The 16,630-nt window shown below is 47.8% G+C and overlaps 2 protein-coding genes across 2 annotated transcripts in view; one reads left to right on the forward strand and one right to left on the reverse strand.

Annotated features, from left to right (window-relative positions):
• Nucleotides 1–650: 650 nt before the first annotated feature.
• Nucleotides 651–6,777, reverse strand: F5Y00DRAFT_231729 (nucleoporin Nup186/Nup192/Nup205). Its single transcript, XM_048007057.1, has 6 exons — nt 6,274–6,777; nt 5,570–6,199; nt 5,234–5,467; nt 1,680–5,174; nt 1,190–1,617; nt 651–1,116 (listed from the first exon to the last, which is right to left on the reverse strand). Exons 1-6 carry the CDS (start codon nt 6,494–6,496, stop codon nt 1,060–1,062), a joined length of 5,067 nt encoding a protein of 1,688 aa, XP_047867010.1. The 5' UTR covers nt 6,497–6,777; the 3' UTR covers nt 651–1,059.
• A 437-nt stretch (nt 6,778–7,214) lies between these two features.
• F5Y00DRAFT_26496 (Serine/threonine-protein kinase tel-1) overlaps nt 7,215–16,630 on the forward strand; it is a 9,918-nt gene continuing 502 nt past the window's right edge. Inside the window, exons 1-7 of the mRNA XM_048011736.1 lie at nt 7,215–7,458; nt 7,525–7,572; nt 7,635–7,677; nt 7,727–9,097; nt 9,147–9,487; nt 9,545–14,006; nt 14,057–16,509. Of these exons, the coding sequence (XP_047867011.1) occupies nt 7,410–7,458; nt 7,525–7,572; nt 7,635–7,677; nt 7,727–9,097; nt 9,147–9,487; nt 9,545–14,006; nt 14,057–16,509 (8,767 nt within the window). The 5' untranslated portion in view covers nt 7,215–7,409. The remainder of the gene's footprint in view (nt 7,459–7,524; nt 7,573–7,634; nt 7,678–7,726; nt 9,098–9,146; nt 9,488–9,544; nt 14,007–14,056; nt 16,510–16,630) is intronic.

Here is a 16,630-nt window from a genome sequence, read left to right on the forward strand (position 1 = left end):
CTTCAGCCAACCAGCTAGCGTACCGAAATGTCGTTAGAGCGGAGTGGTGCGGTTTATGGAGACGGGCTGCCCACATTGGTTAAGTTTGCACGGACTTGAGATAAAAAATTGCATGGATGAGGGGGATTAATTATCAGGGGTATGTCGAAACTCGAGGAATCTTTGGACTTTGAAGTTTGGAGGTTTACGAGCTGCTGGATCTGGCAGTTTGGTAAAAATGGTCTAGGGCAAGTTGTTAGTCCAATTAGTCCAATTACATAGTCTGATAGTCCAGTTAGTCCAGTAGTTAATTGTTACTAGTTCTGTTTGGGGGCTAGCTTGACATTTGATAGGCTGTGACTTTTTATTATCCAATGCCAAGGGGTTAGCACGTTAGCCAAAGAGAAGTCGGGGAACACCAAAGCTACCCTAACGTAGCCAAGCCTTACGGACTGACGCCAAGCTTAAACCAGCTAATTGGAGCAAAGCTCATTAACATAGCACACGTTTTTTGACCAATCATCATCTAATAGTATATCTTTGCTTTGTGGCAAACTGCACCAACTCAATCAATTATCTATGGGTGCTTACTTATACTATTAGCAAATTACTGTACCTTATCCGTCGAGACTTTAGCTACCTAGGTACAAACCCTAAAGGGGCTTCTAGATGTCTTCTGGGGTACAAACCACGCTAGAATAAACAAGGTATATCCTTTCATCCATCCATTTCATTACACCACTGACTACATACTATGTAGTAATCACATGATAAGGGATCATCACATGGTAGCATGGAAGTTTGCATGCATTCTACCTCGCGCTGTTTGTGGTAATGGTACGGATCCGTTAGGGTATCTGGGTATTTATGCACACCACGCGCAGGTGTCTCAGATGTCTCTCATGTCTCAGATCAGCTTTCAGCCACGATGCCGGTGTTGAAGGATCTATGTAGTATTAAATTACACACCCAAGGCCTTTTCTTCCTATAACGCCACCGGCGAATTTGGGCTCAACTATATCATCGTCTAATATCTCGGGCGTCTTATAATTCTTCCAGAGACAGTCGTTTGCCTTATTCTCAGTGGAATAGGATCGGCGCGGGCCTTTTATCCTCATCCAGGCTGCCGCCCTCAAACTATACAAAATTAACGTGTTAGCCCAATCTGATCAGTGTAGACGCAAGACGAAGACAAATATTTTAGACTTACTTCTAAAAATCCCGTTGCAGTTATAATGACCATAAACGCTTCGGCTAATTCATCGACGCGTTCCGAAAGCAACGCATCCGTCTTCCCCCCTCCCGCACCAATTCCAGCGGAACGTTTGAGGACGTGCATAACCAACATCCTGTGCTCGGTCAGGAACCGTCTGCCTTGCAGCACGTTATGCGATCCCCGACTAACTATCGCGGCACCGATGATGCGGGCCACATTGACTAGGAGAGTATAGTGCCTTTGCAGGCCTCTGCTATCTGTCGAATCCACCTGCAATTCTGGATCCACAGAAAACAATCCCGACTGTTCGATGGCGCGGAATAGATTCGCACGTAGAACATTCTTGGCACCCTCTCGCGTCTGGCATAATTGTAGTAATAATGCAAGTTTGGCGTTTAAATAGTTCTGCTGATCCGAATCGCCTGGAAATATGGCTTATTAGACTCCTGATCCCAATATAAGAAAAGCGGCGTGTAGAACTTACCTGTCCGATCAACCTCTTCCCATTCTACTAGTACTCCACGCAGAGAATCCACAAGTATACTGATGAAGTTCAGTCTGTTCAACGCTTCTACCACGAAGTTATCATGCTCCTGCTTGCCAAGTTGGACTAGCGTTCCTAAGAGAATCAAGGCTGCCGACTGACATGCCGCATCTCCGCCAAATGCATCATCACAGATAACATTTAGAAGCTTTTCACCGAATGCTCGTATTGTTCTAGTTGTTTTTCCGAGACTTGACGAAACTCCTTGTCCGTGGTCCACCAGTCCCGTCAGGTGGCGGTAGCAGATGCTGTAATAGACTGCGCGCAATTCTTGATTGCCGGCCCATTTTGCGATAGCGCTTAAGCAAACCTGAAGAAGTTGAAAAAGCTTGTCGCTAGTCAGGTTTTCTACCGTTTTGCTTTGTTTGTCGGTGGAAGTCATCGCTGCGAAATCTAATTCGAATACTAACACCTTGGCTAGCTTAGCCAGCTCGAGAGCGGCATTGGGGTTCTCCGAACTGTACAATTCGAGGCTTGGAAGTATCGCTTGTAGGGTCTGGAGTATGAATGAGACCTTGTTTGTACCCTTGAAATCATTGCAGTCGGTCATCACCGTCAAGAGTTTCGTCCAATTTGTCAGAACCTTGAGGCCGCGCGATTTCACCTGCTTGAACCGATTCAAGTACCTTAAATACAATAGCAGGAGTTCTTCTTCTGCATCTATAGCCGTAATGTCTTGCTGTAGAATAAGTTGGCTAAATTGACGAGTCTCATTGCGCTTGAGAAGCATAATCTCTCGGACTTTGTCCAGGTCATATATCCAATTTAGGTCGTCATCTTGTACTAGGCACGGCCGTAATTCAAGTTCTCTGTACATTCTGAGCTCAGGCGGAGCAGCTGTGAATAGGCTTTCCTGGGGCAATGAGTCTTGAAACTCGAACACTGAAGATACAGATATAACCTCCAGACCGTCGGTTCTGATCTGGCCGCCAAGGGCGTCGAATACCCGTCTCTTGAGTGCTGGCGTATGGCCACGGGAGACACTGCAAAGCTCGCGAGTAATATACTCAAGTGCCATAGCCCTTATTGAAAGATAATTGACATACCCTTCGGCCGCCGGATACGTGAGGAAGTCCGGACCGAGAGCTTCATACCCATCCCACACGAGGATTTGCTGAGCTACAAGGCCTTGCGTTAAGATATGGAACACTAATTCGTTTCCTCGGAGGTCCTCGAGGACGATACTGGCCGACAGAGGAGAGCTCCAGAGTATTCTGAGAATTCGCATGACTTTATACTTGAGGTTGATCAACCAGCTTTGCATAGACCCCTCTTCGTCAGTCGATCGAAGTTCCAGAATTGCGGATAGCAACTCGTGAAATAGCGACTTCCCCGTGTCATATAAACCACCAGGTTCAATTTCGAGCGTGTCAGCCCCGCAACGAAAACCGAGGAACAGGTGAGCGATTGTAGGCCGATCCGGACTCGCCTGTAAGCAAGAGTAGATGAAATCGAGAATACAGACTTTAGTTTCGTAGTCCGGCGAGTTGTCTTTCTTGCGGAAGTCTAAGGGATTTCTGAACTCGTTAATAAAATAGCCGGCTATGGTGGCTGCGTCGTTACGCTCTTCCAGGGCCATGATCGCCTTGTTTCGATGGATCTGCCTTGGAGATCCAGAATGCCAGGCCGAAATTGCCCTGGGCGACGATGATATCTTCTCCAGGAGTTTTAGACAGGCCAAGGTCAATTCAGGGTGGCCTATACCACAATAAATACCCAGGTCGGACATCAGCATCATGTCGCTTATGAGGCCGTCTTCTATCGAAGCATATGCCCCATTCGATACCGGCGTATATGGTGATCGGCTTTGCGCTCGAGCCTGTGGCTTTACTATTTTCCGAACGATGTCAAAATAGGTATCTTGAAGATCAAGAGCTTTTGAGACGAGCTGGACCGCGCGTATAACGCTATTAATTAGAGGCGAATCTTGCGGGGCTTTCTCGATGTCTTTCGAGTTTTGATGTATCGTATCGAGAATGCCTTTCATGAACCTGCTGTCGTACATCCACTCCATGACCCTAGCGAATGGGTGAAGAGTGACATAGTTCTCTAAGCTTCCGCTCTGGATAGCGGAATCCACATTGACATTGGTGTAGTTACTAAATATAATCAAGTCCTCGTTGAAGCTAGAAACGCAGGTGAATGCAAGGTCTAAGCAACACAACCGGAGAATTCTCTGCTGTACAACTTCCAGAACTTCTTGAGCCCTAACGGAGAACATGTGTCCCAAAGTAAAGTCGACGTACGGCTCAATCCCAGGACGCATCCGAGTAGACGCGCCGAGATCCTCTGGATACGGCAGCGCGTCGTTTAATTGATCGAATCCGCTAGGGAGAGACGTCAAGCTGACTAGAAATTGTATGAATGCACTAGCATCATCGACATGTGGGCTCATTTCCTGAAAAAGCGCCTCCATAAACATAGACGATTGCGGAGAGCCTGCGGCGGAGGCCAGAGCTTTGTTTGTTGTAGGCGGAAGGTAACTTCCACTGAGGCACGCTTCTAAATACTGCCACATACCATAATTCTGAGCAAGGGATTTCCGACTAAGAAGAGAACGCAATGCACCGAAGGTACATGCCCTGATTCGAGATGTGACCTGGCTACTTATCACATGAAAGAGCAATTCAACCAGTCTAGCCGTTGGTTGCTCAATTAGATAAATGCGTGCGGCCTCGCTTTGAGAAGCGAGCTTGGCCATTAGACGCAAATAAGATTCCAGCATCGCTGCAAATTCCGGCTCGGTCTCCGCTTGTTCGGTGTTGAACTTCCCAGTTCTGTGTACATTAACTTGGGCTGCGGCGGGCTTTTCTCTGGATTTGGTAACAAAGTATTCCAGTTCGTTTATGATATGAGACCATGTGATGGACAGCGGTTTCCGAATCTGATGCCCTTCATCCAAAAGGAAATCATGCGCGGCTGTCGCGGACTCTGGATCCTCGGATAAGGACTGGAGCATCTCACAGAACGCAGCCTGCACGGGTGTCGTTGCCCTCCGCGATGCCCACTGTAGAAATCCTGCCAGGTTATTCTCAGGATCGCCCCAGAAACCGTCTGCAGCCTCTGGTCTACCCTCAAAAGAGTAGGCGATAATAAGAAGGAATCTCTCCAGATCGTAGTCTTGCTCTTGGGCTTGATTAGTTTGCCGCTGCTCGTCTTCTTCAATTTTCAACCTTCGAAGCACATCGGGCATATTAGATATAAAGGCATCAACAAACGTCTCTAGCTTTGCTGCTATGCGATCCTGTAGAGGCATAGTAAATGGGAGGGTATCCGGGGGTAGAGTTGGGGTTCTTTTTCGAAGCCATTGCCGTAAAGATTTCCGGGCACTATCTTCCCACTCTGTTGCCCTAACATCGGCGACAACCGCGAGCATGAAATCAAAAGCGCCATCCTTGAGTGCTTCCGCGAACTGCCGTGACCTCTGCTTGTCCTCTTTTTATTTATTTATTAGTTGTCTCAGCGGGTGCAAAACGGGGGCGGGAGTTTCTAACCTTCATCAATATCAATACCGGGAAGACCCGAACCGGCAGCATCTTCCATGTACCACCCGCTATATTCGGCGATCCACCAGGCCCTAACAGCGGCGTTGAGGAAAGGTAAGGATCGCGCATTATCATCCGGCTGACAAACAAGTTGGTTCAACTTTCTCGCTTGCTCGACGTTGCCGCTGCCCTCTGTCGAGCCAAAAATCGTTATGTAACTGCCGATTACAGGTACGAGATGTACTACCAACAGTTAGTGATGACATAATTATTTATTAGTAGCCTTTACATTCCCAGGGACAGAGGTAGAACAAAAGAAAACAGGTAAATAATGAAGAAACTTACCGGTGCACGAGTCGTATCTATTGATCTGCTTCAGAACCTGGAGAAAGTCGACGAAGTCCTTTTCAATCGCTACGTGCTTTTCGATTGCGTAGCAGAGAATGACCGATAGGAGCTCATGTTGTTGGATTAGGCCTATGTATGTCAACTCAAAGAGCTGTTGAAATTGGGCGTCACCCACGCGGCCTAGTACCGAAGCGCTTGCGACCTGCTCAGAGAGATTTTGAAGCCACGTCCTGATATCGCGCATCGAATCCATACACGTAGGGACGAACCTGGGCTGAGAGGGTTCACTCGTAATCCCCGGTAGCTTTTCCCGAAGGATGTTCTCGCTAACATATTGGCTAATATACCCAAGACCATCACCAACATCTTCAGCAAGCAGCTCATCCTCTTCTTTGGAAAGCTGTAGGAGCAGCAACGTGCAGTTAAGTAGAGTATTTCTCTGCGTATGGAACCTTATAACAGCACACTCCCTCAGTGGGCGCCCAGATAACCTCTCATCTTCTCTGGAGAGGATAGCTAGCTTGGCTGCTTCGAGCTCATCCAAATCGAGGCCGTCGGCGACTTGCAAAACAATTTCTTGGAAGTCCTTATTTAAGGTATATTCATCATCGAGAACACTAACCTTCCCTGCATATTAGTTGTTAATAAAGTAGCAAAGTAGCAAAGCGATATAGGTCTAGACGGAACGGGACTACACTCACCTGATAATACAGCATCCCGGCTTTCTTTTTTCCTCGCAGGTTTGGCCAGGAATTGCTTGAAGTTGTCACGAAGGACTTCTAGGTGCTCCGCGTGAGCAAGTTGGGATAATAAGAGTGGCCCTTGAGATTCTCGGTCTTCCTTCAGTGCTTGGAGTACATTGGCCAGATCCCTCTGCAATTCCCGGAAAGCGTCCTCAATCTTATTAGTAACCTCGTCCGCCATTGTTCGTACTCGCGGTTTCTATCGCATCGTCGCGCAGGGTATTGGGAGAGAAATGTTTTGCGACGCAACGGATATGCACCGCCAATTAGCTTGTTGAGGTGTGTTATTTGCTGCACATGTGTTGTCAAGAAGCTTGGTTCGTCGACGGTACGGAGGGGCGCGAAAGTCAACTTTACAAATTCCACGAGAAAATGATGCCGGAAAATGATGCTGGACGTGTCAAGCTAAGGTAAGGTAAGGTACCCACATTTACCACATGCAACTGGTTGTTTCCACTCTACGCTAAAATTGACTTGGTAGGTACTTAAGTACCTAGGTACCTAGGTACATAATAAACAAAGCCCAGCTTTTCTCATACCTTCGATATACAACTTGTCTGAATTATAAACTACATGCACTTGCTGACTTGACAAGAAGAAGATAAAATACATTAATTATTAAAAAAGCTAGCAAGTTACATAGATTAGATACGTCTAGTATGACCTGAAAAACGATCAGCAATATCGATTCCTCAAAATTCATCTATTTATCTTATTTTTTCGCATTTTTCTCTAATAGCATGAGCGCGGGCCTTGACTTTATTCGTGTTTTTTCGTCGCGTTACTTTTCACCCTACAGATAAAAACTCAGGTCAGTAACTAATGCCGGACTTCATGCTTGCGATTCAACCCAACTTGGCCAATCTCTTCTTACCTATTGATCGATATGAGAATATACGTCTACTTCCGGTCTTCGAATGAAATAATTACATATATCATATCTGGTTATTAAGTTCATGTGTGGCTTTACCGCCCAGTTCCTCGGACAGCTAGAGCAAGAGACTCCATACTCCATTCCCATGCAGTCTTCCATTTCTCCCAACTAAGTATCGGATTACTATAAAATAGTGAATGCATGGCGCAAAAGTGGCAAAATGGCACCTCGACAAAAGGCTCGACATATTACGATGGATGGTGCCCGAAGTAAGTTATACTTCCCGCGAAAGACAAACTATAAAAAATATAAATAAAATGCTAAGATAAAAATAGTCGCTGTCGAAAGTAGTAACAGTACCACCCGTTCCTCTGGCTTGGATGGTAAGACAGTCAATAAATAACCTTATGTCTAGATGATAAAATAGCAATATTAACTCGTGTAGATCTAATTCATATATTCAAAGAGCAAACGAAAGCTTCCAACTTGTGAGTAATGACAACGTAGCTTCTCGGTTCTTAAACTGACAGTTCCCAGTTCGACATTAGACGACAAGAGCTATCATATCACCTTTGAGGCGCTCTTCCGTTGTGCCCTAGCTGAAAAGCAGGCTTACTACAGTCATAAGAGCACCGCTGCTAGCAGGCTTACCAAGTGCGCCGAGGCGCTGCGTCTCGGCGTCGAGCTAGGTGCAGGCAAGGTCAAACGAAAGACTGTCCTTGCCGTGATTGACCACATTACCCAGACGCTGCCGCACTCTGAAGATGACTTAGTCCCACCGTTGGTACAAGACTATATCAAAGCGCTGGCTGCTCTCCTAAGTCATGCCGCTAACGTCGAGCTTCTTGCTGCGGGGGGCGGTGAAGGTTGGTTCACATGCGTTGACTTCACTGTTGATGTCTTAACCTTATATCTGGCGGCCAACGACAGAGACTCAGTTCTTCTGCGGGCTTCACCGGCACCTGGATCGGGACACTCGACGCCTCTCACATTCTCAACACCGAGACCTGGGACCGCATCCCAACGAACCAGCCGACTCTCGCGGAGTCAACTACCGGATCTTCTGCAATGCCTTCTTTATCTTTCATCCACCCCAAATGCGCCTCTTTTACAACGCTCGAAGGAGATGTCATCCGTTGTAATTCAAGTTCTTCAACTCCGTCCTCTTGGAATAGGTCCATTGCATCAGTTAGCATTTGCCCTAGTCAACAAGTTGTTCGTGGCCTCTCAGACGGATGATTCTGATCACGCTAATTCTTTGGCATTGGATTGCCTACCGTTGGTAAGCCAATGGTGGCAGACGAAGGCCGCATCTGCACACGATGCACTTCTAAACGGCGTCCGAGTTGAAATGCTAAAACTTCTATTTAATATCCATCTTCAACTTGAGTTCTTAATCAAGCAAGGCGATAAGCCTTCACTCCTCGGTAACATTGAAACTCTCGCGGAGTTGTTATGGAGTGAATATTCCAGACGAGAAGAGCGCGCCCAGCTTCAACAGGACGACTTGACATACTCTGCACCCCACAGCAGCACAACTTTTCAAGTGCAGTCCTTTTCCTTGCGGTTATTTAATATCGATGGCGAGAAAACTTGGGCAGTTGTGCATATTCTAGCGCTTCTTGAACGACTGTTATGGAGAGCCTCTGAGCAATCTCAAACAACCTTAGCCGATGATGAACAACCGCGGAAGAAACGACGGACGGCCTCGGGCTTCAATCGGCTTCGCCAGAAACTACGCTCCGTCGACCATTCAATACAATACACTGCTTTACAGATCACCCCTTTTTTCGTGTCAGGTCTCAAGGTTAACATCGACGAAATGACAGAGCTCCTTTCCTTCTTGGTGAGCCAAATCACCAGCAAGAATAGCAAAGTGGCTACGTGGGCTATGATTGCTTGCGCAAGGTTAGTCTTATTAATATTTCGTAGATATGTTATACTAACTCTCGAGCAGTTTAACTCCTCAAGTCAGTGCCGCTGACAACACCCTGTCCACATTTTGGAAGCAAATATGGCAAATTGCAGTGCGCTCTGTCACTATGACTACAAACTGCCGAGCCTCGAGTGTTTTGCTACATTCCATCATAACTCATAATCTAGTGCCGTATCGCGATATTTCCGATGACATCAACAGCATGATTATAACCGCTGATGTGAATGGACCAGCTATTGTAGTAGATTCTTCGCTCGTACTGATGACAACGCTTCTTCATCTTCGAAACTTTCAACTTCCGAGCGCTAGTTACACAACCTGTAGCTGCGTTGTTCGCTGGGTATTTTTTAGATGGGATCCTAGTAAGTGAGAATAGATATCTAAATCTTGAGCCTTAGCTAATACTTCTATCATCATAGCCGATGCAGCCTATATATCATCGTACTCAGGCCATGTTAAACCAGTGGACATTGTCAATTTAATGAAAGCAGCTTACGGCGACGCAAAACTGACCTTATCTCAACCATCTCAAACTATCTCAGGACAAATTGGAGAGACGTTGTGTCTACTCCAGAGCCGTGAGAGCCTGATTAGATACCTGCTTCTTTTAGACTCTAGTGATCCTGATTCCTCGTCGGCCCCCAGCCAGCAACCATCCGTAGCGCCGGCCACACAGCTCGGCGACACGGCGAATTCACACGGTACAAAAAAACTCGTAGCGGAGCTCTTTTACTCAAAGCTAGAGGATATTAGAGCCCTATGTGAGACCTGGGATAAACAGAAGGATAAGTCTATTCAGATCACGCCAGAGAAACTCCAAAGCATCATTTCGTCCTTGATTGTTGGTGTTTTTATACTTCCGGAAATAATAGAGGTAAATTCGAGGCCATCACAGGAGGTTCAGAATTCATTATTCTCGATCCTTCAAACTGCCTTGGCTGCTGTCTCAAACTCATATGAAAGTCAAGTACTTTATGACTGCCTCCTCACGTCAGTTCGATCCTACATGCCCGCATTATCGAGCACCGAGTTGGGTAAGCTAGGTAAAGAATGGTCATATCTTCACCGTTTCTTTTTTGAACTATCCGGTGCTTTTCGCAAGAGAAACGATAGTCAATCGTCTGGAAATGACGACGATTTCATGGACCTTGACGACGATTTTGAATCTAAAGAGCATCGATCGAATACATCATCAAAATCACCCGAAGTATCTCGGCACGAAGCCACTGTTGCTTTACAAGCGGTGACCTTTTATTCCGATACCGTCCAAAGGTTGCGTCTCCTCGATGTCTTATATGGGGATCATGGTCAAATCGGGCTAATCCCAGCATCATTTCTCGATGATTTCTTGGAACTGCCTAACGAAGAGCTCCTCGCCTGTCGCTGCTTAGCCCGAGAGCTATTCGATTCTGATCTCATAATAAACCCCGATGATGCCGATAGAGTTATTGGTAGAATGGGCGAGTTAATCGGTAGCGCAGCCTTTTCAAGTTGTGAGGTTGCTCTGAATATGTGTCTCGACGTGATGGAAGGCTTGATGTCTATCTGGTCCGATAGCGACGGCGAGATATCCTCTCGCGCCGGCGATTTGTACCACTACTTTCTTAATGCTGGGCTGAAGAATAACATGCTTTCATCTAGCATTCAGATGTCGCTGGCCCGGTTACTCCTTCGTTTAATTCAACTCAACGAAAAATACACGGAAACAATCAAGATGGAGCCTCCAAGCTCATCACTACTTAGCATACTGGGCAGTGCAGCAATACCTGTCAAGTACTACATTGGATCTCGTTTGCCGACCTTATTTGGCAGATATACCTTGAAATCCCATGACGAGGTCCTAGTTGACGTCCTCGAAGTTCTCCCAAGCAAAAGTGATTTCCTCGAGGGTATAGCCCTACGACTATTTATACTCGCAGAGCTAGCACGGAAGTGGCCTACCCTCCTCCGGCGTGGGATTTATCATATTTTTGAGATTCCCGGCGAGATTCCCAGTTCTAAACAACATGCAGCACGTTGCCTTGACAGCATATCAAGCTCGCTGAATCTCGAAAATACACAACAACTGTTCGATCTATTTGCTCCTCAGCTCCTTTACACCTGGCTCGAGATCAAGAGCATCGACGATATACCGTTCATGATATTCGGTTTCTCGACTCTTAAGGAGTTACTACAACGTGCTCAATCCGAGGTGGTAGCTTTAATGGTGATGCGAGGACAGGACGACGAAGTCACAAGGTTAGCTGCGGCTCTTGGTGATAGTCCAGCACAACTTATTCAACGTAACTTTTCAAGAATTATCGCGTATAGTATGGCCCACGACATCAGTATGCCCAAAGCAGAGCAGCAGCGGAGCGGCGAAAGTCGACTACGCAAAATCCTTGGCCGAGAAGCATTTCTCGAGGCGATATATATCAACTTTGCCGATATCATCGGACTATTCTTCAGCCTTATCGATCAAGAAAACCCAGTTGAGGAGTCGTGGGCTAGAGATAAGAGCTTCGCATACGCCGCCGAGGCCATGGCGGAGATTAAGAAGTGTGGTCACTCTGATGTCGGCCTATCACCGAATCAGCAACCAATGTTCCGGGCCAAATACCTAACAAGAGAGATATCACTACTATGTAGCCGAACAGAATACGAGGTATCTGCACTATGGACGCCCACGCTTGTGGTTAGTGTCGCCAGGAAGCTGCTTAACGGTGTCCATTCAGCATTAGGTCCCTTGCATACTTGCTCCGTTCTTCGAAAAGTCAGGGTTCTCATCTGTCTAGCAGGCCAACATGCATGGGAATCGTATCCTTTAGAGATGCTTCTACAATCCATACGTCCACTCATCGTCGATACAGAATGCGCAGATGATGCACTCGGCATGAGTCAGTACCTCTTAGAGAAAGGTTTAGAACCGTTATCGCGATCGCCTTCATTCCTTGCTGGCTATGCTCTGTCTGCGCTTGCTTCCCTACGCGTGTTTCTAGAGACCAGCCAGTCTAGTACAACGCAAGAAAGTCAATTCAAAGCTACTATGAATAAAGCCCAAAAATTCCATTCATGGTTCACGAAATATCTAGAAGACTATGAGTCTCCTTTCCTTCAGGACAGCGAGCAGCGTGCTGCTTTTGAAGCCATTACGAGTTGCGCGGCTCACGTTCGATCGTCCGGGAATGCAGAGCGAGGCACTCATGAAAGCAAACTTCTACTAGAAATCCTTCAGGACGGAGTGCACAGAGCTCAGCTACTAAACGAACCCTCCCGCAAATTAGCATTGGAAATGTTATGTAGTCACTTCACAATTCCCACTTCTCACAGTGTTGATGTAATCAGCTCCGACGAAGAAGCATTGACCTGGGCTCCTGTCGTGTGGAAAAGTTGTCAGGCACAAGGGCTAAGCAACGAGTATCTTGCTTGGGCAGGCCGAGTTGTGGGCAGGGGGTTCGCTGCGTCCGGCCTTGTCGATCAGGACCTGCTCCGAGAGTCCGAGTTGTCACGATACTTCAATGCATCGGTAGACGCATCTGGATCCGAACATGGCCTTCTTAGCCTCTTACAAACTTTAACGTCTGATAGTGACTGCTATAAGGCAGGTCTCGCAGAATCAGCCTTGCGAACAATCGTATCAGAAGCTGCGGCTCAAGGCGACAACAACTTGCTTATAGCTTGTCAGAAAGTCTTGTCTGATCAACTCCTCGCAACGTCGGATTGGACGCCATATCGAACTCCACCATCTGACAACATGCCTATCGGCCTTGTTCGGGAAGATTTAGTCCTCTCTAGCAAAGCATTTGAAGATACAAAGTGGGCTCAGGGTGTTGCGGTATATCTCGCACAATCATACCCGGAGAACATTATTCTCAATGCTCTACCCCCAATTCTTACTAATGTAAAGGGCTTCTCTAAGCAAGCCTTTCCATATATTATCCACCTAGTCCTCCTATTTGAACAGGAAAAGCAGCAGTCCATTAAACGCAGCTTGTCAAGCGCACTTAAGAATTGGCTCAAGTTAGAGTCACCGGCAGCCAAAGAAAATATGAGCCTTTTTATAAACGCTCTTCTATATCTAAGGACCCAGCAGTTACCAGGGGAGAATTCTATAGCTGATAGAGGCCAATGGCTTGATCTTGATCTTCTTTCTGTTGCCTCAGCTGCTGCAAAATGTGGCATGTTCAAAACAGCGTTATTGTTTGTCGAGATGACATCGACCGAGGGGTCACGAGCTTCTCGTCGTTCATCTGCTGTCCGGGCTCAGGACTCCACGGACATCCTAATGAACATATTCGAGAACATCGATGATCCAGACGCATATTACGGCCTTAGCCATACTTCAAGTCTGAGTAATGTACTAGCACGACTCGAATACGAAAAAAATGGCAGTATGAGCTTGGCATTCCGCGGTGCACAGTATGATAGCCACATCCGGAGAGGAGATCCCGCCGCCAATATCGACGGCCGATCCCTAGTAGGGACACTGGGTAACCTTGGGTTGTCAGGGTTATCACATTCTCTCCTTCAAACGGAGCAGAGCCTGGATGGCTCATCTACTACTGTAGAGAGCACATTTAATACAGCTAGGCGACTGGAAATCTGGAATTTACCAGCGCCAACGTCTACCGATAACCCCTCTGTTACTTTGTATAGGGCCTATCAGACTTGGCAACAGGCTACCGAGCTGGGTCCCGCGAGGAACGTTACTCACAATAGTTTCAGCGAAACAATGCAAAGTGTGGTTAAAAAGGACCTCACGCCTGTTCGTCTACGGCATTATCTGAGTACATTAGCTGTTCTAGTAGAGCTTAATGATGTGATTGAGATTGCGGAGTCGACTGAGTTGGATAGAGTCTTATCGACGTTTACAGATCGCTCTGAGTGGATGAAAAGCGGACGGTAGGTGACACTCCACGTTTTACTATGTACAGTTATTGACAAAATTACAGATATGAAGATGTCAGCCAGATTTTATCCTGCCGGGAGACAACATTGAGTGTGTTAGCTCAAACGTCTCAGCGCCGCGGTATGGCAAAGATAAATGAACCAGAAGCCACATTAGCACAGATCAAATCGATGCTATTATCGTCCGGCATTTATAGACATCATCGAGCTACCCAGGAGTCATTGAATATCGCAACATCCCTTACGGACTTGGTGACACCTAGTGCAAAACTCGGGTTACATCTTGATTCCGTAGCAAAATTTGAAGCAGCTGACGCCTTATGGGATCATGGTGAGATGACATCTTCTATCCATATGCTTCAAAGCATCGATGAGGACCCAAATCTCAAGAAGCAAACTATTCCTATCAGCCGGCCAGATTTGCTTGCCAAAACCGGATATCAAATCTCTGTGGCAAAGCTAGAAAAGCCGGAGACCATTCAAAGAGAATATCTACAGCCCGCCTTAAAGGAACTTAAAGGTAAGACTGACAGCCGAGAAGCCGGCAAGGTCTATCATCAGTTTGCCATGTTCTGCGACGAACAGCTGCAGAATCCAGATGGGCTTGAAGACTTGGCTCGCCTGCAACATCTAAAGAAAGGAAAAAGCGATGAGGTATCGCAACTCAAGAGTCTCATTTCCAGCACGAGAGACTCACAAATGAAGTCAAGGTACAATAGCCATCTTACTAAAGCAAGGCAATGGCTCGACTTGGACGAGCAGGAATTACGCCGTGTGGAGCAAAGCCGAACAGAATTCATTAGGTTAAGTTTAGAAAACTACCTGCTCTCTCTTGTGTCTTGCGACGATCATAATAACGACGCTTTGAGATTCACAGCCTTATGGCTCGAGCGGTCAACCGAAGAATTCACCAACCAGGCCGTCATGAAACATATCGACAAAGTTGCAACCCGGAAATTCGCGACGCTGATGAATCAACTTACTTCGCGCCTGATTGACCAGAAGAGCACATTTCAAAGCCTACTTTCTGAGCTCATATATCGTATCTGTGTGGACCACCCTTACCACGGGATGTATCAAATATGGTCGGGAGTGAAGTCCCGCACAAATACAAAAGACGACGTAGCTATATTACGCCAGAAAGCTACAGACAGGGTTGGCAAGAGACTCGCCCAAACCGAGTCAGTGTCAACTATATGGGCCGCCATTGACAAAACGAGCAAAGCATATCACATGCTGGCGGTGGAACGGGATCCTTCGCGCTATAAGGCAGGGCAAAAGGTCCCCGTCAAGGACTCTACCGGCGGTTCTGGCCTTGCTTCTGCTTTGGCGAAATGGAAAATACCACCTCCTACGATGCAAATAGAACTCTCGGCTACCCGAGACTATAGTCATATCCCGTATATTTCCAAGATCGAACCGAACATGTCCATCGCTTCCGGTGTCAGCGCGCCAAAGATCATTACGGTGGTGGGTACTAACGGAGAACGTTTTAAGCAGCTTGTAAAAGGCGGCAACGATGATCTTCGCCAGGACGCTATCATGGAACAGGTGTTCGCCGCCGTATCGTCTGTCTTGAAACACCATCGATCTACCCAGCAGCGTAGCCTCGGAATCAGAACATACAAGGTCTTGCCGCTAACAGCTGCTTCCGGACTTATCGAGTTCGTCTCAAACACCATACCACTCCACGAATACCTCATGCCAGCTCATGAGCGGTACCATCCGAAAGACCTCAAAGGCTCGCAGTGCCGCAAGGAAATTTCCCAAGTCCAGAACAAATCAGCAGACGCGCGTGTAGCTACGTATAAGAAGGTCACCGATCGATTCCAACCTGTGATGCGCTACTTCTTCATGGAGCACTTCGTCGATCCGGACGAATGGTTCGCCAAACGCACGGCGTATACCCGGACCACAGCAGCAATTTCCATCCTGGGCCACATCCTTGGTCTTGGCGATCGCCACGGCCACAACATCCTCCTCGACTCCAAAACCGGCGAGGTGGTGCACATAGACCTAGGCGTAGCTTTCGAAATGGGTCGCGTACTTCCCGTCCCGGAACTCGTGCCGTTCCGGTTAACGCGCGACATCGTCGACGGCATGGGCATCACGAAGACGGAAGGCGTGTTCCGGCGGTGCTGCGAGTTCACGCTGGACGCGCTGCGCGAGGAGACCTACTCCATCATGACGATCCTCGACGTGCTGCGCTACGACCCCCTGTACTCGTGGTCCATCAGCCCGGTCCGCATGGCCAAGCTGCAGGACACGCGGCGCGACGACGAAGTGGTCGACGGCGCCGACGCCGACATCGACCCCAACAAGAAGAAAAAGGCGGCCGGCACCGGCACCGTCGGCGTCGTCAACGAGCCTAGCGAGGCGGATCGCGCGCTCGAGGTCGTGCGCAAGAAGCTGAGCAAGACGCTGAGCGTGACGGCTACCGTCAACGATTTGATCAACCAAGCTACCGACGAGCGGAACTTGGCGTTTTTGTATTCTGGTAAGTCTAAATTCTCGTGGGGGGGGGGGGGGGGGGGCCCCCGGCGGGGGGGGGGGGGGGGGGGGGGGGGGGGGGAGGGGGGGGGGTGGGGGGGGGGGGGGAGACAAACAACCGACACGCG

Source organism: Daldinia vernicosa, assembly GCF_022497035.1.
Source record: "Daldinia vernicosa strain CBS 139.73 unplaced genomic scaffold F5Y00scaffold_12, whole genome shotgun sequence".
Lineage (NCBI taxonomy): Eukaryota > Fungi > Ascomycota > Sordariomycetes > Xylariales > Hypoxylaceae > Daldinia > Daldinia vernicosa.